This window comes from Myotis nattereri, assembly GCF_964212035.1.
Source record: "Myotis nattereri genome assembly, chromosome: 11".
Classification (NCBI taxonomy): Eukaryota; Metazoa; Chordata; class Mammalia; order Chiroptera; family Vespertilionidae; genus Myotis; species Myotis nattereri.
In genome coordinates, this window is record NC_138086.1 from 23,138,261 (window position 1) to 23,162,669 (window position 24,409).

At 36.9% G+C, this 24,409-nt stretch overlaps 1 protein-coding gene across 2 annotated transcripts in view; it reads left to right on the forward strand.

The window, feature by feature from the left end:
* MKLN1 (muskelin 1) overlaps nucleotides 1–24,409 on the forward strand; it is a 159,223-nt gene that overhangs the window by 46,795 nt on the left and 88,019 nt on the right. For both annotated transcript variants that reach the window (XM_081102438.1, XM_081102437.1), the window contains exons 5-6: nucleotides 7,139–7,248; nucleotides 9,984–10,176. In XM_081102438.1, coding sequence (XP_080958564.1) covers nucleotides 7,139–7,248; nucleotides 9,984–10,176 — 303 coding nt within the window. The remainder of the gene's footprint in view (nucleotides 1–7,138; nucleotides 7,249–9,983; nucleotides 10,177–24,409) is intronic.

Sequence of the window (24,409 nt, forward strand, 5' to 3'; positions counted from 1 at the left end):
GATGCAGAAGGCTGGCTTATACATTATTTTATGCCATTTTACATAAGATACTCAAGTCCCAATGTGGCTATTAGCAGGGCATCCTAGAACCATTCCCCTGTGGATGCTGAGGGACAACTGGGTTTTGGGGGTCAAAAGTTATACATGGATTTTTAACTGTGTATGGGCCAGTACCTCAGCCTTCATACTGTTAAAGAGTCAACTGTATATATATTTTTAATCCTCACCCAACGATATTACTAGAGGCCCGGTGCACAAAAATTGGTGCACTCAGTGGGGGGAGTGCGGGTCCCTCAGCCCGGCCTGTGCCCTCTCGCAGTCTGGGACCCCTTGGGGGATGGCCACCTGCTGGCTTAGGCCCTAAGCTGGCAGTCAGACATCCCTCTGGCAGCCCGGGAGCCCTCCAGGGATGTCCACTTGCCAGCGGGGAGCAAGCCTAAGCTGCAGTTGGACATCCTTAGTGCCGCTGAGGCGGCGGGAGAGGTTCCCACCACCACCGCTGTGCTGGCAGCCGTCAGCCTGGCTTGTGGCTGAGCAGAGCTCCCTCTGTGGAAGTGTACTGACCACCAGGAGGCAGCTCCTGCATTGAGCCTCTGCCCCCTGGTGGTCAGTGTTTGTCATAGTGACCAGTCATTTTCTGCTATTAGGGTCAATTTTCATATTACCCTTTTATTATATAGGATAGAGGCCTGGTGCACGGGTGGGGGCCGGCTGGTTTGCCTTGAAGGGTGTCCCGGATCAGGGTGGGGGTCCCGCTGGGGTGCCTGGCCAGCCTGGGTGAGGAGCTGATGGCCGTTTTCAGGCTGGCCATGCCCCCCCCCGGCGACCCAAGCTACCAGCTTCTCTTTTTTTCTGGGATTTATTTTTTTTCTATAATTGAAACTTTATAGCAGGGGTCCTCAAACTACGGCCCGCAGGCCACATGCAAATACAAATATTGTATTTGTTCCCATTTTGTTTTTTTACTTCAAAATAAGATATGTGCAGTGTGCATATGAATTTGTTTATAGGTTTTTTTTAAACTGTAGTCCGGCCCTCCAACGGTCTGAGGGACAGTGAACTGGCCCCCTGTTTAAAAAGTTTGAGGACCCCTGCTTTATAGCCTTGAGCAGAGCCCAAGGCCAGCCAGGGCAGGCGGGAAGCTTGCTTTCCTCCAGTGCGGGGGCCAACCCAAGTCTCCTGCTCGCTCCAGCTCTGTGGCCACCGCCATCTTAGTTGGGTTAATTTGCATACTAGCTCCTGATTGGCTTGTGGGCGTGGCTTATGCGCATGGCTTGAGTGTAGCAGAGAGACAGGAATTTGCATGTTTCTCTTTTATTATATAGGCTTATTGATTTCAGAGAGAAAGGAAGGGAGAGGGAGAGAGAAACATCTATTGGTTGCCTCCTGTAGAAACCCTGACCAGGGATCAAACCCGCAACCTAGGTATGTGCCCAGACTGGAAATTGTACGGGATGATGCTCCAGCCAACTTAATCATACCGGCCAGTGCTCAACTGTATGTTTTTCATTCATCTATAATATATGATGTTTTTGTGATATAACTTCCTAATTAACCTCCAGCCCAACAATGTTCTTTGAAAGGTGTTAAGAATTAAAATTACCCTGGCCAGTGTGGTTCAGTTGGTTGAGTGTCATCCTGTGCATCAAAAGGTCACTGATTTGATTCCCAGTCAGGGTACATACCCGGGTTGCTGGTTGCGTCTCCAATAGGGGCATTCAGGAGGCAGCTGATGGATGTTTCTCTCTCCTTCCTCTCTAAAATCAGTGAAAACTTTTTTTTTTAAAGTACGATTACTATTTATTTTTTTCCAGATTACTTTTTTTCAGTTCTTAAGAACTTAGCTCCTTACATGGGCTTTGGTAGAGGTCGTGGGGTAGCACCCACAGGTCTAAATCAGGGTGGGGGTGTTTGGTCCTTCCAGGCTTCATGAGAACGATTCCTGACCACCTTGCTGTGAATGGCAGAGCTCACATAGTAATGCAGCTTCACATACAGCTTGGGAAGCATAGACACTGAAGACACTCAGTTTGGAAATGTCCCAAACAACTACAGCCTCTATGTTTTGAATAACAAACTTCTTATTAAGAAACTAGAGGCCTGATGCATGAAATTCCTGCAAGAGGAGGCCTTCCTTCCCCCGCTGCTGGCACCGGTTTCCCTCTGGCACCCGGGACCCGGGCTTCCCTCACAGCCCCGGCTTTCTCCGGAAGGACATCCGGGCTATTTTTCATATTACATTTTATTATTATAAATAGATGGCCTTTTCATGCATTGGGTGCAGTTGGTGCAACAAAAAAGCTACATATGGCCATGGCCTTTTTTGGCACCACTATTGTTCCTTCTTATCTCGGTCATCTTGGATGTGAGGACCTGAGAGCAATAAAAACATATTTTTTAAAAAGCAAACATAATTGCTTGAAAGGTTTTAAGAAAGGAACATTTTTTGGGACTTGAATAGATATAATAGGAAGATTTTTCTTCATCCTGATTTTACTGATCTTGGACCTGGAACTTGATAATGGATTTCAGATCTCTAACTAATATTATTTTTTATTAAAAACTTTTATATTGACACAGATCTCTAATATTAGATGTCTGTTTATACTTGCAGACTATCTTCTTTGGGTCTTGGGTTTAGAATTCTATTTTATTCTGATTGTTATACTAGTTGATGGTTATTACTGTGATGTAGTAGATAAGCTTTTTAAATGGTACTGCCACATAAAGAAATGAATACCAAAACAATAATGTAATATTTGTTGGTATAAAACTTTTAAATTTGTGTTTGCATATATAAGCTGAAAGCCATATTAAATGTCTCAGGAGTTTGTCATATATCCTAATGACTGGTTGCTATTGACTGTGTCTGTCTTCACTCACATAGCTTCTTTTGGCATCTGACTAATACATCTTAGCTCATTGAGTCTTTGTTGGATATTTTTTCTGTTGCTTTTCAGAGAGAATAGGAGAGAAGGAAGGGAGGGAGTGAGGGGTGGCAGGAGAGGTAGAGAAGGAGAGAGAGAAACATCAATATGAGAGAGACACATCAACTGGTTGCCTCCTGCACACATGCTCCCCGACTGGGCCAGGGAGCACACCCGAAACCCAGGTAGGTGCCCTTGACCGGGAATTGAACCTGAGACCTTTTGGTGTATAGGCCGATGCTCTAACCACTGAACCATGCCAGCCAGGTCTTACTAAGTCTTGATATTGCTAAAACAAAAAAGAGTAGTGGACTTGGAAATTAGTTCCTTCAATGTTGTTATAGTAGACTTTCTGTTTTGATACTTAATTAAATTTGATAAGTGTTAGTTTCTTAAAGATAGTCTCATTATTCACTCTGAACCATATCAGTGTTAATTAAAATCATTTGGCCTGTCTTGCACTTTGAATTAATCTTTTATTCATGCATGGTTTTGTAACACCATTCATCTGTCATTTTGGAAACATGATTCACTGAGTTATGCAGATCTTTAAAATGTTAAAACATTTCATTGTATAATTTAAAAGAAAAATCACACTCGGTAACATCACCACCAATCTCATCAGAAAAGTTTTAAGTATTGGAAAGTAGTTAAGATCACAGTGGTAGATACCAATTTTCCAAAATTCTAATTTTCCCGTTAGAGCTTGAATTTTATACTTGGCAACAAATATTGCTAGTTATTTTCTTTGAAATGACAGGTAAATATCTGACATATACTCAATCTAAATAAATCATAGATGGTGAATCAAGAAAAAGTAGTATCCTGGTGGTCAGGGAACAGCAGGACAAATAGCTATTTTAGCTCACAACTTTCAACTATACAGGTCCTTTTCCTTGCAGTAAACTTCAAACTTTGGTACACAGCAATGTACTTTGTGTATACCCGTAGTTCCCATTGTGTCACACAAAATATAGGGTGGCCCAAAATTCATGCAAGAAGTAATTTTGATAGAAAACACAAGTTTATAATTAAAAATTGTAAATTTTTTATTGATTCATAAAGTATACAGTATAGGGTTACGTATGGAATAGCACTTAGGGTAAATGGCCTCCACGGCTTTGCTAGCACATGCGCAAAGACGTGGTCTTCATTGTCCCTGCTCCTGGGCCATAATTGGTACTTGGTAATGCTTATCAAATTGAAGGGATTGAAATCAAAGGGCAACAGATATTAGAATCTGAGTCAATAAACCAAGTAAAATTAGGCTTTTTTTGTTGTTGTTGTTGTTGTTAATGCTCATGCAAAATTCAAATCTTGCGTGAATTTTGGGACACCCTATATTAAACAGATGTGTACTTAATGATAGGTATTATTAAAATTACTTTTTATTGCATTACGGACATTCTTAAATGAATTGGCTTTTATGTTTTAGCTGCAAGTGTGTGATGGTGAGGAATACAGTGCAGTATGTATCATATTAAGGAATTCTATGCACTTTCATTCCACTACTTTCCATGGTACTGTCAAGGTGCCAGCAGTCTTGGTCATCATTGCTTTTGAACCATGAGTGCAAATGGCAGTATGCACGCATGCATGCACACACGAGAGCACACAAATGTCCTAGTTTTATGAAAATCTAGAGGCCCGGTGCACGAAATTTGTGCACTCGGTGGGGAGGGGTCCCTCAGCCTGGCCTGCACCCTCTTGCAGTCCGGGAGCCCTCAGGGGATATCTGACTGCCACGGAGGTGGAAGAGGCTCCTGTCACTGCCGCTGTGCTTGGCAGCTGTGAGCCTAGCCCAGGGCTTCTGGCTGAGCAGCACTCCCCCATGGGAGCGCACTGACCACTAGGGGGCAGCTCCTGCATTGAGCATCTGCCCTTTGGTGCTTAGTGCGCATCATAGCAACCAGTCATTCCACCGTTCGGTCGATTTGCATATTAGCCTTTTATTATATAGGATAGTTTCGACTCCATGGGACCTCCTGAAGTTATTGTTGGTATTTCCAGGAGCCCATGGATCGCATGTTAAAAACCTCCACTCTGGCCCTGATCAGTTTGGCTCAGTGGCTAGAGCGTCGGCCTGTGGACTGAAGAGTCCCAGGTTCAATTCTGGTCAAGGGCCTGTACCTTGGTTGCAGGCACATCCGCAGGAGGCAACTGATCGATGTTTCTCTCTCATGGATGTTTCTAACTCTCTACCCCTCTCCCTTCCTCTCTGTAAAAAATCAATAAAATATATTTTTAAAAGATTTTAAAAAAAAAACAAAAAGGAAAAAAAACACCTCTACTCTGTTCCGTCATTACTGATTTTCCTATTTTAAATTCCTCTAAATACTTAAAGTTTTTCTATTAGGTTTAATTTTTAAGGGTTTTGATACTTAAAAAGTAACCTAGGTAAGGAAGTTTTATTTTGCCTTCTATTTAAGATGTTTTTGTTAGTGACTAGAAATAAATTTTATTAGTTTACTTGTGGCACCATTTGATGTAATCAAATTTGTTTCTTCTTTACTTTGTCAACATTGTGAATTATATTAATACTAGAGGCCCCGGTGCATGAATTCGTGCACAGCGGGGAGGAAGGACTGCAGGAGGTTGGCCGATGGGGGGTAGGGACCATGGGAGGTTGGCCGCTGGCCCCGAAGAGGGAACCGGCCCGTGGCCCCCCTGGGAAAGGGGCTGTGTCTGCCACCACCCACCCCCGGCTCCCCATCCCAGCCCGGGGCCCGAAGGCCCCGGTGGGGTCAGAAGAGGAGGCAACGGTCCAACGGTGCCCCACCACTGCGTAGTTCCCTGCCTCCTCCCCTCCTCTTTCCCTCGCCACCAACAAACCCTTGTGTCGAGGGCTGACTTTCAATAGATCGCAGCATGGGAGCTGCTCTGCTACGTCTGTACGAATGGTTTAGCACCAGAGGCAGGTCTCTACATATGGTTTAGCACCAGAGGCTAATGGCAGCTGGCTGGCTGGGGTAAGGGGCTGGACGAGGTTGGCTGTGGGAGCGTACTGACAGCTCCTGTGTGGAACAACTGCCCCCCTGGTGGTCAGTGTGCATCATAGCGACTGGTCGACTGGTGGTTTGGTTGTAACCGGCACTTAGGCTTTTATATAGATAGATAGCTCCTATTATTTAACCATCCTTTTATTCATAGGATGAACTCTACAATGGTTACAATGAAAACCTGGTAGTATTTTTTGCAACTTAAAAAATTTTATGTAATATGCCCTTATAGTTGAGATTGTCCGCAGATTTTATTTCTTCTGAATTTGTTTTCAGGATTGTGCCACTTTGATAAGTAATTGAACTTTCAGTCTCTTTCTGATATATTTTAAATTACATCATAATTTTTTGTTTCTTGTGGTTATGGTAGAATTTGCCTAAATCATCTAGCCCTGACCCTGTTTTTGGGGGGGATATGTAAATCACCACTTTGACGTTATCTTACTGTCTATATATATAAAAGCCTAAGCGACTGGCTGACCAGATGACCGTTTTACTGTCCGACTGGTAGCTATGATGCACACTGACCACTAGGGGACAGATGCTCAATGCAAGAGCTGCCAAGCTGCAGTGACTTGGCAGCTGTGGTTCTTGGGTGACACACCCGGAACCAGAGAGGAGGGAGCCTGATTCCAGGGTGCATCACCCGAGAACCGCCCTTTCTCAATCTGAGACCCCTCAGTGGATGTCGGAGAGCCAGTTTTGGCCCTATCCCCGCGGGCCAGGCCAAGGGATCCCACCGGTGCATAAATGCACCGGCCCTCTAGTCTATCTATATACATAAAAGCCTAAGTGACCGGCCAAACGACTGGCTGATCAGGAGCTATGACGTGCACTGACCACTAGGAGGCAGACACTCAACATAGGAGCGGAAACCACAGGCATGGAAACATGGAACAGACTGATGAATCTCAGAGGGAGGGGGGAAGGACGGGAAGAGATTAACCAAAGATCTTATATGCATACTAGAGGGTCTCTAGTATTTTTATAATTAAAGAAACCTCATGATGGTAGTCATGTTTCGTTTTGCTCTTGTAGCCCCAGCACTTAATAGTACAATGCTAGGCACAAAGAAAGAAAGTGTTGAGAGAAAATTTGTTGAATGACTCCTAATAGGCTTGAATAGTGATTTTACTTTGCTAAAGTTTTATTTAAACTGTGTTAATTTTTTTATTTTTCTTTCTTCCCTTTTTTTTTTTTCTCTCCTCAAAGTTCCACTCTTATCCTGGGGACCCAGCTTTAACTTTAGCATCTGGTATGTTGAACTTAGTGGCATTGATGATCCCGATGTAGTACAACCTTGTCTCAACTGGTACAGCAAGGTAGGACTGTATTTTAAAATCCTTATATCATGTTTCTAATGCCTGTAAAGAGAGAATTGTGTTACTCTCTTGTCTTCATTGAGAATAGTTTACAATACTGAGAATAATGGTAATTATTATGATTAATCAACTAATTGTATTACGCATTTATATCCTCTCAGCTTCTAAGCAGCCTTTATTACTTATTAAATCATTACCACTCTATGAGATCAAGTACAGTTATTATCTGTATTTTATAGATGATGAAATGGAACACTGAGAGGTTAAGTATTTTGCCTAAGATCACATAGTTATAAAGTGGTTAAGCCAGTATATAGACTCAGGCATTCTGGCTCCAGAATCTGCCATTATATTATTATAATCTGACCATTAATTTTGTTTTTAACCTATATTGATTGAAATATTTAAACACAGTTTTTAGTGGGATAGTTTTGGTTCTAAATTGCTTTTATCATATATGCCTTCATTCCTATGAAGAATTCCTTTATAAGAAGTTTTGCTTTTCTTTTTAAAGAATTTGAAACAGTTTCTATAAATATTATGATGTTGTGTTTACAGCAAAAAGAAAAATTAAATTTAGAGTTTTTTAAAAAATATATTTTTTTGATTTTAGAGAGGAAGGGAGTGGGAGAGAGAGCTAGAAACACTAGTGATGAGAGAGAATCATTGATCAACTGCCTCCTGCATACCCCCACTGGGATTTGAGTTGTGACCTCTTGGTTCATAGGTCGATGCTCAACCACTGGGCCACGCTGGCTGGGCATATTTAATGATTTTATTCATAAGTCATTTTATATAGATTCGGCTGAGAAATGTGAGTTTAAATTATTGAGAACTAGGCGTTCTGCTTTTTTTAAAATATCTTCCATGCTTCATTTTTGTTTTTAATGTCTATTTATTTGACTCTTGGCTAAGTTGGGGGAAGGCCTTTTTCTTGTCAATCTACTCACTAGTTCCTGATATTTTTATTTGTGAGTAAACTGATTTACTCATAGGAGATTGGGAAACAATATAGTATTTTTGTATGGAATTTCAGCTTTTTTGGTCAGTTTAATTGAGAAATTTTTGACTAATTTATTTTTGGCATTTGATTATATTCAATTTAAAATAGATGCTGACTTTTCTGTATATTTTTGGATCTCAATATTGTAAATTCTTTCAAGGTAAAGACGATATTTTTAAATGTTAAAAAAACACCTTTACAATATGTAATTCACATTAATAGATAGTAAGTTTTGGATAAGTGCTTCTTTAAGTAAAAAAGATTTAGCTCTTCTGATAGTTGAATTTTCCCTTTAGTCTATGAAATGAATGTGCGTTTTCTTTAATGTATTCACATGAACTCTTGATATTTCAGGAAGTTGCAAATTTCACCTCTTTCCCCAACACTGGAAAGATTATATTTGAGAACTTAAAATTGTTCAACCACATTCACTTTTCAAGTTCTCTATATTTACTCTGAACCTCTAGAAATTAAAATTAAAGTCTTTACCCTCTGAGAGTCAATCCTTTTTTGAAGCGTTAAAATTCTATTATTTCATAAATCTTCTACTATGTATCTACATGCCACCTGATAGAAAATTTAAATGGGGATATGATTCGGACTCCTATGGTCAATACAATAAGAAGGTATTACTGTTTAATATGGTTCTGGATAGTTATGATAAATCTTTATTTATAGGCCAAGGGTAAGAAACTAATAATGTAAAATTAGTTTGGGTATAGAATCTTTTTTTATTATTTGATGAGGGAGAATCTTGGTTAACTATATTGCTTAAGGAAGTATTTTTGATAACCTTTTATTAATAAAAAAATCAGCCAACTGATTTTTTTTTCTTGTGAAGCTTCCTAAAAGGTAGCATCTTATTTTCCTGTTTTATTAAAAGATATTGCTTACAAGTAAATCATATTTTTATTTGATTATCATGTATTGCTTCTGTGTCATTAGTTTTGTTCATTCTTATTTAGAAAATTTGGAAATCTCAAAACGTATTCTTGAACTTACTGTTTATCTTTAAAAATTCTTTATATGAGCTTGTAGTTTTGGCATTCATCCTATTACAGGAAAGATTTAGTAAATTAAACATTCCTGTTTTGGAATTCTAGTTCATTGAGATTTTTACTTATTGCTGTTTAAATAGATGAAGTAGTCGAGGATTAGAAAAAATTATACAATTTAAGCAGTCTCTTTATCATGATTTTGAGTCATAAAACCTGTTGGTGAATTTAAAATACATAAATATTTGATAATATTTGTCACTCAAGTAATAACTTAATACTAAAGAACCAAGAATAAAAAACATAATATAATTTATGTATATTATTTAATGGTTTCTATGCTTTCAGTACCAACATTATAATCTGATTAGTAAAAGCCATGAAGTTACAATTTTTGCAATCTTAAGTGGGCTTTCATAAATAGTTTTTCTGCTTTTCTTGAAAGTTGAGGCTCTAGAATTAGGTCTGGTTTCATCCATATTTTTCATCTTCATGAAAGCTATGTCATATATCTTTATCTCATTCATATCTTTCTGTTACATACTTTGTGACCTTTGACAGGTTATTATAATTGACTAAGCATCAGTTTTACCATTTAAAAGTAAAAATAATGATATAAGGAATAGGGTTAGCACATAATAAATGCTCACTTTAGGTTTGTTAGTTGTCACTCATTATTCCTATAGTAATAACTAAGCAAATCTCTTCTTTTCATATTTTCTCTTGTGTTCCAGTAGTACCGTGAACAGGAAGCCATTCGTCTTTGCCTAAAACACTTTAGACAACACAATTATACAGAAGCCTTTGAATCACTACAAAAGAAAACCAAGATTGCCCTGGAACATCCTATGTTAACAGATCTGCATGATAAACTGGTGTTGAAGGGTGATTTTGATGCTTGTGAAGAGCTGATTGAAAAAGCTGTAAATGGTATGTTATAGACATTAAACTTAGTTGGTTATTAGTGTGATTTTAAATATATTCAAAGTTTTTTAAAAAGAATGTACGCTTATGTGAGTTATTAGTTTCCTTTATTTTATTTTATTTTTGTTGTTGTTGTTTGTTTTTTACTCTGTAAAGATTGTTAGATTCTTGGTTAGGAACCTCTTTTATTAAGATAGGTCTACAATGTAATGAAACTTGAAAAACAAAAAAGAAGCACATTGAATCACATAGCTAAATCTAGGTTGTCTTCTTGGGAAACTATGCACTTATAAATGAATGGAAAAGGCTTTTAATGTTATCCTCAGTATTAGTAGCCTGTTTATTTACATTATTTTTGTTGGTAGCAAATTGTCATTGTTTAAAAGTGTAGTTTGGCCCTAACCGGTTTGGCTCAGTGGATAGAGTGTCGGCCTGCAGACTGAGGGTCCCAGGTTCGATTACGGTCAAGGGAATGTACCTTGGTTGCGAGCATATACTCAGTAGGGAGTGTGCAGGAGGCAGCTAATGGATGTTTCTCTCTCATCGATGTTTCTAACTCTCTATCCCTCTCCCTTCCTCTCTGTAAAAAAAATCAATAAAATATATTTAATAAAAAATAATAGTGTAATTTGAGGAAAGAGATGGTTGGATAAGCCAAAAATGTCATTAATAGACGGTTATAATGAATGAGGAAATTTATAATAGAAACATCTTCTGTGTGGTGTGAATGCTACATAATTGATGATATTCTTGGGTTTTGAAAGAAATGTGAATGTTAGAACAATGTAATCGCGCAAGGTAACTATGTTGTAGGATGACACCCATTTGAATATTTAAGGTCTGATATGTTTTGTTCTTTTACAAAGGATCTCTGTTGTTTTATAGCAGCAGTTTTCAATCTTTTTCATCCTATGGCACACATAAACTAATTACTAAAATTCTGCAGCACACCAAAATATATGTTTTGCAGGTCTGACAAAAGAAAAGATATAATTTTGATTTATTCACATTGAACAGCCATTGCTGTGTTGACAGCTGTCATTTTTTTATTTGACAATCTAAGAGAAAAGAGGTTAGTGCCCTAGAATAAATAGTCAGGCATTGCGCCCGGCTGGTGTGCTCAGTGGTTAAACATTGACCTATGAACTAGGAGGTCACAGTTCGATTCCCAGTCAGGGCACATGCCAGGGTTGTGGGCTCGATCCCCAGTATGGGGCATGCAGGAGGCAGCTAGTCAATGAATGATTCTCTCCCAAAGTTGATGTTTCTAGCTCTCCTTCTCCCTTCTCTCTGAAACCAATGAAAAAAAAACAGGTATTGTATGTTTTAAAATTGCATACCAGTTGAAAATCTCTGCTTTATACAATGGCATCCTTTAAAACAGTTTCCCACAATGACTTCCATGGTGACAAAAAACAGAATAGGTGCTTCTGAAATAATATATATATATATTTGGTCTTTGTATAGTTCCTGGCACACAGCTTCTATAACCCTTGGAATCTGTGGAAGGATAAGAGTGTCTTGCTTGCTGAGATGACTGGTAGCTGGGTTCCTAGATAGCTTCAGATCTCCAGAAGGACCAAAACATATGATTAGAGGCTGGACATTTCAGTAGCACCTCCCTCACCACCTCTGATGAGGGGAGAGGGATCAGAGATTGAGTTTAGTCACCAACAGCCAGTGGAACCTCAACAAAAAAAGGCCCTAAACAACTTGGCTCAAAGAGCTTTCAATTTGGTGACCACATCAGAGTGCTGGGAGAGTGGTATGCCTAGGGAGGGCATGGAAGCTATACACACACACTTGCTCCCAATACCTTGCCCTATGCCTTTCTTCCATTTGGTTATTCCTGAGTTGTATCCTTTATAATAATAATAAGTAAATCACTCTCCTGAATTATGTGATCACACTGAATTATTGAACTTTGAGGAGAGTTGTGGGAAGCCTTGATTTGTGACCTCTGGGACTTGTGCTTGGCATCTGAAGTGGGGATCATCTTGTGGGACTGAGCCGTTTAATTTATGGAATCTGATGCTTAACTCCAGATAGATAATGTCAGCATTAAATTGAATTGTTGGATACCTGGTTGGTGTCAGAATTAGAGAAATGGTTGCTGTAAGAAAAACCCCCATACATTTGGTGTCAAAAGCATTGTGAGTAAAAGCTGCTTAATGCTCGATATAAAACTTGTGGAATAAAATTTGGTGAATCTTTTATAGAAAGAAATAAAGAACCATAGACTTTCTCAATGTTTTTATATATTTTAATCTTATCACTGTTATCATCTAATATTATTAGGTACTCACTTATCAGATATTGGTAGCATTTTACAAAGGAAGGAAACAGAACCAGTACTGCCTTCTTTATAAATTTAAGGTTAACTTAAATTGAGGTGCTTCTAGCAGTCAGGGGTGGGCAAACTTTTTGACTCAAGGGCCACAATGGGTTCTTAAACTGGACCGGAGGGCCGGAACAAAAGCATGGATGGAGTGTTTGTGTGAACTAATATAAATTCAAAGTAAACATCATTACATAAAAGGGTATGGTCTTTTTTTTTTTTTTAGTTTTATTCATTTCAAATGGGCCGAATCCAGCTGGGCTGTAGTTTGCCCAGGGCTAGCTCCATTGAGTTACAACAATAAACCTGCCTCTCAGCCTTGTACATTGTTACTGCTTATTTAATTGGTAATGATGCCTGCAAATAAATGATTATTATGTATGAAATAGAATATACTTTGGAATATAAACAAATAAAATATGTATGGTAATCCTCCCCAAACCATTAAACTGCCACTAGTGAAAGTATATGTGTATGCATGTATGCCATTTCAGAGAATGAATTATATATATTTTTTAAACTTACAGAATAAGAAAGACACAAGTAATTTTGAGGTTTTTGTTTTATTTCAAATTCTTGTCCTGTAATATTTTGTTAAAGTAAACAACAATAATAGCAACAAGAACTGACAACTTTCTGTAATTCTTAGGCTAAAAGCAGTTAGATTTTAAAACTGTCTGTTTAGCTATATACACATTTAAGAGAATTTCTTAAAATCATGTCCAACTCATATACTATGTAGACTTATCTTTCCTCCTCTAGGAAGGAACCAAGTTAAATTGGTAGTAACTATTCTTGAGACTTAGAGCCAAGTCATATTTTTTGTACTCCTCAACTGGCTTGCAACAGTGTTTAGTTAATAAACATTCTTTCCAGGGTTGTTCAGTTTGCTGCTGACTTCACTGATGATAATTTGTTGGACAAATAAGGAAGTAAACATTGCAGAGTTTTTTGGCTTCTGTTCCACTAAAAACATAGCAGAAAAGGGCAAGAAGTTCCTCCTTGCTAAATAGGAAAGTCTAGAGAATCCAAAGCATCTTTTATCAAGCATCTTATAATAAGGGAAACAAAAATTACCATATATATATATATATATATATATATATATATATATATATATATATACATACACACACACACACACACACACACACACATATATATACGTACATGTACATATACATATATGTATGTGTGTGTGTGTGTGTGTATATATATATATATATATATATATATTACTACACTCTTCAAGTATGGTCTATATTTTAAGAAAGTGTCTCTAATTAGCTTTATATTTACCTAGAAATATCTTTACATTAAAGGTGATTCCTGAACCAAACATTGCCACTTCCTTTCTGACAATGCCAGGGAAAAAAGGAAGAATCCAGTGATGATGGGCAAAAGTAATCACCTAGGAACAGGAAATTATCAAAGAAAACCTATTTTTGCAGTATTTATCTTATTTCCTTTTGAAATAAAAGTTTACTTTTGTGAAAAAAGGGTGGATTAAAGTTTCATAAATAGCACTCCAACAGGCTCACTAGTCTGAATTTCCTAAAGTTTCAACTTGAGGTCTTGGTCTTCTTTCCTCCCTCTCCTTTTACCTCCTTTATTCCTTCTTACTCCCTCTTTCCCTCCTTTTTTTCTCTCTGTAATCTGTCCCTTCTCACCCCTTGGTTTATGCAGTGGTTATTAATTATATGGTAGGCCCATTTCCCTCCTTAAAAGTTTTTTTAAGTGAGATCTCAAATCTTGTTAGAGTTACCTTTGTGGCAAGGTTCTTAACTGCAAATTTAGTATTATCAATAACTTTAGGACTATTTATATTCTGTATTTCTTCTTGAGTGAGCATTGGTAGTTTGTGTACTTGAGGAATATGCTCATTTCATCTAAATTGGTGAATTTATTGTTATAAAGTTGTTCATAATATTTTGTTATCCCCTTCATACCTTTATGTCATCTCTTATTTTTGATACTGGTAATTTTTGTCTTTTTTTTCCTTAGCAGTCTAGCTAGAGATCTAATACTTTTATTTTAAGAAAACATTTCTTGGTTTTGTTTTGTCTTTTTCACTCTCTATATATGTTTCTCTCTTTCTATTTCATTGATTTATTTTGTCTTTATTTCCTTACTTCTACATGCTTTTGTTTTAATTTGCTCTTTTCTATTTTCATAAAATGAAAGCAGAGGCCATTAACTTGAGATCCTTCTTTTCTAATGTAGGATTTGATGTCAAGAGTTTCCCTTTAAGCCTTGTCTTAGTTCTAAGTCACAAATTTTGTTATGCTATGTTTTATTTTTGTTCTGAACCCTTTTTTAAAAGAAGTATCTGCTGGAAATTTAGTTGGATTCCTTAAAATCTGCCTTCTTTTTTATTTTTATTTTTTGTTAATCCTCACCCGAGGTTATTTTTCCATTAATTTTTTTTAGGGAGAGTGGGAAAGACAGAGAAACATCGATGTGAGAGAAACACATCCACTGGTTGCCTCTTGCACAATCTCTGACCAGGGCCTGGGCCGGGGAGGAGCCTGCAACCAAGGTATGTGCCCTTGACCGGAATCGAACCCAGGACCCTTTGGTCTGCAGGCTGATGTTTGGTCCATTGAGCGAAACTGGCTAGGGCAAATTTGCCCTTTTTTGATTTAACCATTTGTTTACATGTTTGCATTACTAATAAGTATATACATTTAAACCTACCGTTTTACTTTACATTCTTTGTCATATCTGTTCTTCTTTTTGGTTGTTGTCTCTTGTTTTTACTTTTTAATCTTTTCATTTTTATTCATTTGGAAGTAATGCACTCTGTATATTTTATTTATGATTAGTCTAGAAATTATGACAAGTATACATACTTAACAAAATTCATCAGTTCCTTTTCCCTCTTCCCTTTCAACCATTACCATATTATTAGTATAGACTTTCAACTCTCATCTACTTGCCTTCCAACTCATGCTGTTGTCCTTTATTTGAAATTTCATTCAAAGGCCTTATAAAATAGTGTTGTTCTTGTTTTGTACAGCCAGTGTTCATTAATTTTACCCAGATTTTTTTTCTTCATTACTGTTTGTATTGCTGATCTTATAAGTAGGATCATCTTCCTTCTGCCTTAAATACTTCCTTTACAATTTCTCCTAATGCAAATTAACTCAGTTTTTGTTTGCTTGACAATTTTATGTCTTTTCTTGAATATATTTACTGGATATGGAATTTTAGGTTGACAGTTATCTTCTTCAAATACCTTTTTGGGTATTATTCTGCTGTTAGCCAGTTTTTATTATTGCTATCAAGAGTGTACTATAATTTTCAACTCTTGCTCCTTTGAATTTAAATTTTTTTTCTATGGCTGTTTAAGTATTTTATTTTAGTTTTAGATTATTTTAAAGTTATATTAACAGGGCAACTCCAGTGTGGCAGCACTGTTAACTTTGTGTATTTTGTTTCCTTTTAATTAAATATATGTTGCCTTTGTCTATTATTTCTTTCATTTTCTCATTTGTTCTTTTTAACAGCACATTTATGCTGAATTCTTCAGGCTTCTCTAAATCCTTTATCTCATTTCTATTACTATGTTATTAGTATGGTCTGACACCTTGGCCTTCATTTCTGTGATGTTTTAATTTTTTTCTTTTTCCTTTCTTTCAGTTCTGACAATTCATATTTTATTTCCTCTTATTGCTTTACCATATCATTTTCAAATATTTATATCTCTACTTTTCAACTGTTTATAGCTTTAATTTGTGCTTATATTTTATAAAGAGGGTTGCTTACTTAACTTTTTTATATTCATGGTAAAATATTTAACCATTTTCATCTATTACATGCCTGCATTTTTCTGTTAAATCAGATATATTTGCCACTTAAAATAATTCTTTCTTTCTCTTCCTTTTTATATCTTTGTATAGCTCTTGAGTTGATTTTTTTTTTTTTTTTTTTTTTTTTTTTTAGTATTATGAATCTTGAGATGAGTTTCTTATTGGTCAGTAGGTAGGGTTGTGTTCTAGGATAGCAAGATTTTTGCTTTTCAACTTAGGATACTGTTTCTTCTCAGCAGTACTCAAAATGCAAAATCTTTTTTTCCCCACCTGACTGCCAGGCTGCTTTTGGAAACATGGCTTTTTTCCATATTCTTGCCCATTCATGTCTTTGTGCCTTTGTTTATGCTGTATTCCCTTACCTGATTACTTTCCTTTATATCAGTATTCACTCTTAACTCATTCTTCAAGGCCAGCTCTTTTAAGATAGCTTCTTTTATTATTCCTGTACTCCAGTCACTTCCCCTTCTCTTAACTCCTTTTAGCCTTTGTGTTGAAGTTCTCATTTTGTGCATAAAAGATTGTTAGTTTTCTGCCAAGTATAGTTCCAAATTTTACATAATTATCATTATCATAACTAACATGAATTTGAGGGTGTTAATGTGCCATTTACTCTTCTGAATTCTATATAAAGTCATGGCTGGGTAGCTCAGTTGGTTAGAGCAATGTCCCTATACACCAAGGTTGATGGTTCGAGTCCTGGTCAGGGCACATATATGAAACAACCAATGAATGCATAAACAAATGGAACAACATCTCAGTGTTTCTCTCACTCTCTCGCCTTCTTTCCCTCCCTTCCTCCCTCTCTCTCTAAAAATCAATCAATAAAAATTGTTTTTAAATGTATGAAACCCTTTATAAGAATTAATTTGTTTAATTCTTATACCTACTTTCTAGGGTAAGTATTGTTGTTATCCCCATTTAATAAATGAGAATGATTAAGTAATTTGCCTAAGACAGTGTAAGCTAGCAAGTGGCAGAACTAATATTTGAATCCATACTTTTTACTACTATGCTTTACTATCCTAGATTTACAGGTTCAGTTTTTCCATTATTATTGTACTATAACTGCCTTAATTCATATTTTTCTTCAGAAATTGAACAAACTGCTGAAATACATTTTTTTAAAATCTTTTACCTAGCCATTATTACTCTTGAATTATCAAAAAAGTTTTTATGCTCTACACATTATTTACCTATAAATGAATTTTTAATTTTTAAAAAATGTAATCTGTGTTTTGATGAGAAATCAGGCAGTAGTACTATAATCTCTGCTCTTTTTGGGGGGATCTTAGGTGAGGTTTGAACATTATTTTCTTCTTTTGGTAAAAGCTTCCTTCCTAAGTTTCATATTTTGGCATGTACTTTTTAAGATAGTGTACACTATTGGAGATAAGAACAGCTTGTGACAAGTTTGGACTATATGAAATGTGTTTATCCTACATAATAAAAGCCTAATATGTTAAGTGTCTGGTCATCTATTCAACCAATCAAAGTGTAATATGCTAATGACATGCTAAGGCTGCTCAACCTCTCGCTATGATGTGCACTGACCAACAGGGGGCAGATGCTCTGACCAGTAGGTTAGCTTGCTGCTGGGGTCCTGCCGACTGGGGCCGGACACGCCCTGGAGCCCTCCTGCAGTCCCTCTCCAGCTGGACAACCTCCCACGTCTCTCCTCGGCCCTGATTGCACACCAGTAGGGTGCCTCGTCCTGGCCTGTGCCCTCTTGCAATCTGGGACCCCTTGGGGGATGTCAGAGAACTGGTTTCAGCCCGATCCCACAGGCCAGGCCAAGGGACCCCACTGGTGCATGAATTCGTGCACTGGGCCTCTAGTTTATAATAATCATAAGGGAAAAATGAGGTAGTTTTGGACTGGAGCCTTTAAAGAGTTTGAAAATTGTTAGCAACTAGGTCTTAGTGTGCTTTCTCCAAAGTTATATTTCCATTTGTTTTTTATAGTTTTATTTTTCTGATTTCCTATTTTAGATTTTATCAAAAATAGATATATAGAAATATTAGCAACTGCCTGGCTTCCTCTTTAAAAATAGCATTTTTAAAATGTAGATAGTTCACAGGCACATTTAAATGCCTCACTGTTTCATTTGTTATTTTTATAGATGAGAATGTCATTGTTTCAGTAGAGAGCCTAAATTTTTTTGCTGAATTATATAGAATATCAAAACAAAAGGCCTTTCAAGAATTAGAAATATAGGGAATATTATTTGGGATAGACATGTGAACTTCTCATTTGTTTTTAGATTCTCAAAGGAAGTTCTTGAACATTAAAACAAGGTACTGAAAGCAATGTATTTTGAAAAAAATCTTTACCCTGCTTTAATGTTTGAAGCGTTTTTATTGATTGCCTCAAAGAATTTCAACCTTATGACTTCGATTTCTAAAACTTAAATTTTTTCTATTAAAAAATTAAGTTTCTTTAGCATGTCTCATATGGTTTTGAAACGGATTTATTATTTACCAAAGCCTTAATAAACATTTGTATTACTTCTTTTCTTTTTGAAATGTAAAAGAAGATTCTTAAGTATGTTATTTTATTGAAATAGTGACTAAATGTAAGCTGCTCCAGATTTGATCAGGGCTATTTATCGATAACCCGGTTTCCCTGGCAAAGGGCAATAATATGTCTTTAAATGAGAGTCATCATTATCATGTTTCTCTGAAAAGTGCAGCATTCTTTTTTTATCTCTATTATTTTTTATTCGCAGTGTTTGGATGATTTAATATTATAAAATGAAAATGTCAGAAAGGTAATAATAGAGTGGGTTATTTGTAATGTAAAGAGATGTGAGAGGGCTATAATTTATGTGCATGGTTTTTTCCCCAATTGATTTTAGAGAGAGAGGAAGGGAAAGGGAAGGGTGAGAGAGAGAGAAACATTGATTTTTGCCTCTCGCACCCCTCCTGATCAACCAGGGATTGAACTGTAATATGGCTATGTGCCCTGACTGGAAACCAAACCTGTGACCACTCAGTTCACAGGACAATGCTCCAGTCAACTGAGCCACACAAGGCCGGGGCTGTTTCTTGCTTTTGTGTCTTATGTGAAGCCATGATTTCTCCAAAAGAAGAAATCATTTTTGCTGTTGTTATTGTTGTTTTTGGTAAAACAGCTAGCTCACAAACTGGCCATTGATATACAACCACTTCCAACTAACAGGAATGCTTCTGTTAAGTTAGTAAGTATTCTGGAGTAATGGCAAACCAATTTTCCAGAGAAGAATCAAAACATAAAAAGTAAACTTTAGCCACAGTAGCCAGTGTCTTAAGAGAGAGATTGTATGTTTTCCTTTAAATTGTAAATGATATATTTCAGCTTCTTTAGTTTTATTATTCTTTTATTATATTGAATTTGTTTAATATTGTAGTAGAATGATCTAGTATGGTGAGTTTTTCCCCCAAAGTCTTATGTGTGTGTTTTCATTTTACCATGTCTATTATTAGAGTATTTTATGTTAGATTTCAATTTAAAAACTAGTCTATTATATGTGTGTTAGTCTGTTATATATATGTGTTTATCTATATTCACATGCTGTCTATGAAGAGTTGAAAAGATTTTGGACTTTGGAATGGGGCTTTATACTGTTTTCTTTAGAGTTGTTGGGCATGTTATTTAACTTCTCTAAACCTTGATTTTCTAATCTTTGTAGTAATTAATGGCCATTGCATAGGTTTATTTTAAGTAGTAAATGAGTAAACCTTTGTGGTGTCTTCCACACAGTAGATACTCAATGAAAGTAATTTCTTCTTTTAAGGTCTTTTTAAAAGTTATTTCCAGATTTGATAGTGCCATCCTATATAATAAGAGGCTAATATGTAAGTTGACCCTAAGGGAGGAACAACTGGGAATGACTGGTTGCCATGACATGCACTGACCATCAGGGGGCAGACGCTCAATGCAGGAGTTACCACCTGGTGGTCAGTGTGCTTTCACAGGGGGAGTGCCACTCAGCCAGAAGCCAGCTCGTGTCTGGACAGCGCAGAGGACCAGGCCTAAGCCATTAGTTGGACATCCTCTAGGGCTCCCGGGCTGCCAGAGGGATGTCTGACTGCCAGCTTAGGCCCGATCCCCCGGGAAGTGGGCCTAAGCCGGTAGGTGAACATCCCTCAAGGGCTCCCGGACTGCAAGAGGGCGCAGGCTGAGAGACACCCCCCCCCCCGCGCCGCCCCCCAAGTGCACGAATTTTTGTGCACTGGGCCTCTAGTATCTACATAATTTTCTTCAAGTTTTCTAATCGTCTACACAGAAGAGTAAGAGATAGCAAAGAAAATTGTGTGACTTTAGACTAGTGAAGACAAAAGGGATTTGTTAGGGAAAGAGGGAGGCAAATTAAAAAGTTTTCAAAACAATATTTTTAAATGTTTGCGTGACTACAGTGGGGCCTTGACTTACGAGTTTAATTCGTCCCGAGACCGAGCTCGTTAAGGAGCTCGTTAACTCAAATTACTCTATAAACTCAATGCAAAAAATCGGCAGAGAGACAGCTGGTATCTCAAAAAACTCGTTAGTTGGCACACTTGTAATTCAGGCCCCACTATATTTTGTGTGGACTGGTAGACTTGTCAGGGTGCCATTACGTACTAGGAATGTGCTTTATTGAAAGGAGGACTTTTATGAGTAGATTGTTTAAATGTAAGGAACTTAGTAACATTAAGATGACTTAGAGGAAATGACAACCATGTGGCTAGGAAACTTTCCCACCCCCTACCTTTTTTTCTGTTCTAAGCATTTAATATACTGAGCATTTCTGGTTATACACTATTAACTATCATTATTCAGAAGAAGATTAATTTTATTGACTTAGAGTAAGATCATAATTTCTAATGTTTTCTGTTTGGGGTACTTAATATTATAAATTTTAAAAGTAATATCTTCTGCAATCCTGATTCTAAATCCTTTGGGCATATTTGGGCATATACTTTATCCTTGTTTAAACAAGCTAATGTCCCCTGGCCCTGTGGCTTGGTTGGAGTGTCGTCCCATGTACCAAAAGGTTTCGGGTTCCATTCCTGGTCAGGGCATGTAACTAGGTTGTGAGTTTAATCCCCTGTTGGGCTGTGTGCCAGAAGCAACCAGCAACCAATTGATGTCTCTCTCTCTCTCTCTCTCTCTCTCTCTCTCTCTCTCTCTCTCTGTCTCTCTTTCTCTCTCTCTGCCTGTCTTCCTCTCCCTCCCTCTCTAAAAACTCAATAAAAACATATCTTTTGGTGAGGATTAAAACAAACAATAAAAAAAGCTCATGTCAGTGTACAAAGCAATGCTTGTAGAAACATAGCTGTGTCTAGTGAGCTGGCAAGAATAGGCATTTCAGGGGTAACAAAATATGTGAAATGACTTATATTGGTAATAACTATGTTACAAAGTTTTCCTAAGGTTCAGAAAATAGTTCCATATATCTGGTTGTTTTGTGGCCTTCCTTCTGGTAATTATAGTGTTTGATACAAAAAATTGGGGTAACATAAAAGTACAAAGAAGAAACCCTCAAGTTAAAAATCACCCTAATCTTGTCAAACAAAATCACTTTTAACTTTTTGATGTATGTCAGTGTTGAATTTTTGCCATCTGTGAGTTGTGTGTATATTTAAAAAATTATTTTATAAAAGTTATATAATGTTTGAGAGTTTGGTTGTTTTTACTTTGAAAATTACTGACAGTATTTTCTTAGGACAGTTGTCTTTGATAGGAGAAAAATAGAATGAAGGTCTTGATGGGTAGAGTATTTGTAAGCTTTTCAGGTCATTAAGAATGAGGCTAAGATTGTTTGAAAAAGCAATTATAGAATTGAATTTTACCTGCAGTGTCCAGAATGACCTAAGATTGGAGATGGGGCCCTTCATCTGATGAGAGCTGTTTCTGTGGTCACTCCTTTTGGAGAATTCGCAGAATTTTCCCAAGTGGGATTGTGATTTCTCTCTCAGAGTAGTTATAGAAAGCATAAGGGGAAAAAAGGAGATAGAGACTTACCTAAGATTAACATAAGGTAGAACCAGCCAGACACACAGTTTCAATAAATACACTGAGTGGCCAGATTATTATGACCACCTGACGTTTGTAGGCAAATTAGCTATAATTTCATGCTGAAGTTGCTAGAGGGCCAGATCATTACAAATGTCTGAATAGCACAACATACCTAAGTATCGTTGCTGATCAAGTTCATCCTATCATGTTGATGGTGTATCCCAATGGAGATGGCTTCTTCCAACAAGACAATGCGCCATGCCACGGTGCTCATATTGTGCAGGAGTGGTTTCAAGAACATGAGGGAGACTTTATACCTTGCTTAGGTGGCCCCCACAATCACCAGATCTCAATCCAATTGAGCATTTGTGGGACGAAGTTAAAAGAGCCATCAGGCAGCTGGTTCCACAACCATCAAATCTCACAGAACTGGACAGTGCTATTCATCAGGCATGGTGTCAGATTCCTCGCATCACCTTTCAACATCTCATGGAGTCAATGCCAAGAAGAATCGCCACAGTATTGAAGGCAAAAGGTGGCCCAGCAAAGTACTGATGGGGTGGTCATAATAATCTGGCCAGTCATAATAATCTGGCCACTCAGTGTATATTGGTTCTAACAATGGTAAAGTTCTAAAATGCTTGCATTTGGAAGGAACTTCTGGCTCTATCCAACTCTTAAACACCATTTTTTTCAGATAAAGAACTTAATTGACTTATTTAAAGTTGTGTAACTATTATGGGAGATAAGTAATATGGTAATTGGTTACTTTCAAATAATGTGAAATTTATTACTTTTATACATTTCTTTATTTTTTGCTTTGTATTTTTCATGTGTGCAATTTGCTTATCTCCCTCAGTTTTTCTACTCTATATTTTCTATATATTCCCATCTTTTACTTTTTCTCTCTCCTCTTCATTAGCTATTATTATAGAATTAGTGTATATTTTAAAATCATTGTCTTTATTGAATAATTTTATTTTCTCCGTTTAAAAGGAGTATTTAAAATTTTTTTTTATTGTTGACACTATTACAGATGTTCCCATTTTTCCCTACTCTGTCCTCTTCCACCCAACCTCTCTCCCCCCGCCGCCGCCCCCCCCCCCTCGGCCCCCCCCCCCCCCCGCCATCATCACACTATTGTCTGTGTACTATTGTCTATGTCCATGGGTTATGCATATATGTTCTTTGGCTAATCCCTTCACATCTTTCATCCAGTCCTCCTTCCTGGATGAAAGAGTATTTAACTTTTATGTGCCTTTCTCAAAACTGAAAAAAATTTAATTACTGTTTTATTTTCATATAATTTTAAATTTACAATTAATATTTTTACTATAATCTTATCTTTACTATTATTAAGAGTTCCACAACATTTTATCTGAAAAAAGGATATCCAGCTCTGGTAATAAGGGAAGAGAATTGGTTAAAATAGGCTCAATGGGGCAAGCATTATCAGAAAAGCCTATGGGGAGTAAATTATATTATAGAAATTTTCTCACTAAAATAAATTGTGAATCTACTTGTTCCTCTTACTTTGACAAAATATAAATGCTAATTTATGAGTACTAATTTTAAAAGAAAGAAAGAATATTAGAACTTTCTTTTTTAAGGAATTTTGAAAAGTCCAAAAGGCAAAGAAAAAAAAATTGAGTGTATATATATATGGAAGTTTCCATTAAAGCCATCTGGAAAGACTTGAAAGTGTAATGGTGTGGTTACAATTCAGCTTCATGATTAGCCAGAAAAAGAGATTAGGGAGAGTTCTGTATATTACACAGTCCCTAGCAAGTATACAAATCATAGAGAACAGACAGTTTTACTTGTAAGTTCTTTGGGAAAGTATTTGCTCTCAGTGACTAAGCAAAAGGGAAAATCTTTATTCAGATTGAAATCAGAGTCAAATGAAAGAATTTATCGTAAAGGTAACTTTATAAATTATAACCTATTTGGGCTCCTGTAAAAGAAAATCATAGTTTAAAAAGTAAGGAACTGTTATTATATCACATAACAAGAAGTCCATAGGTAGTTTCATGGTTCTTTGATTCAGTGATCCAGTTTCTTTATCTCTGTCTGCTTTATTATCATCATAGAACTGACTTCATTTTCATAT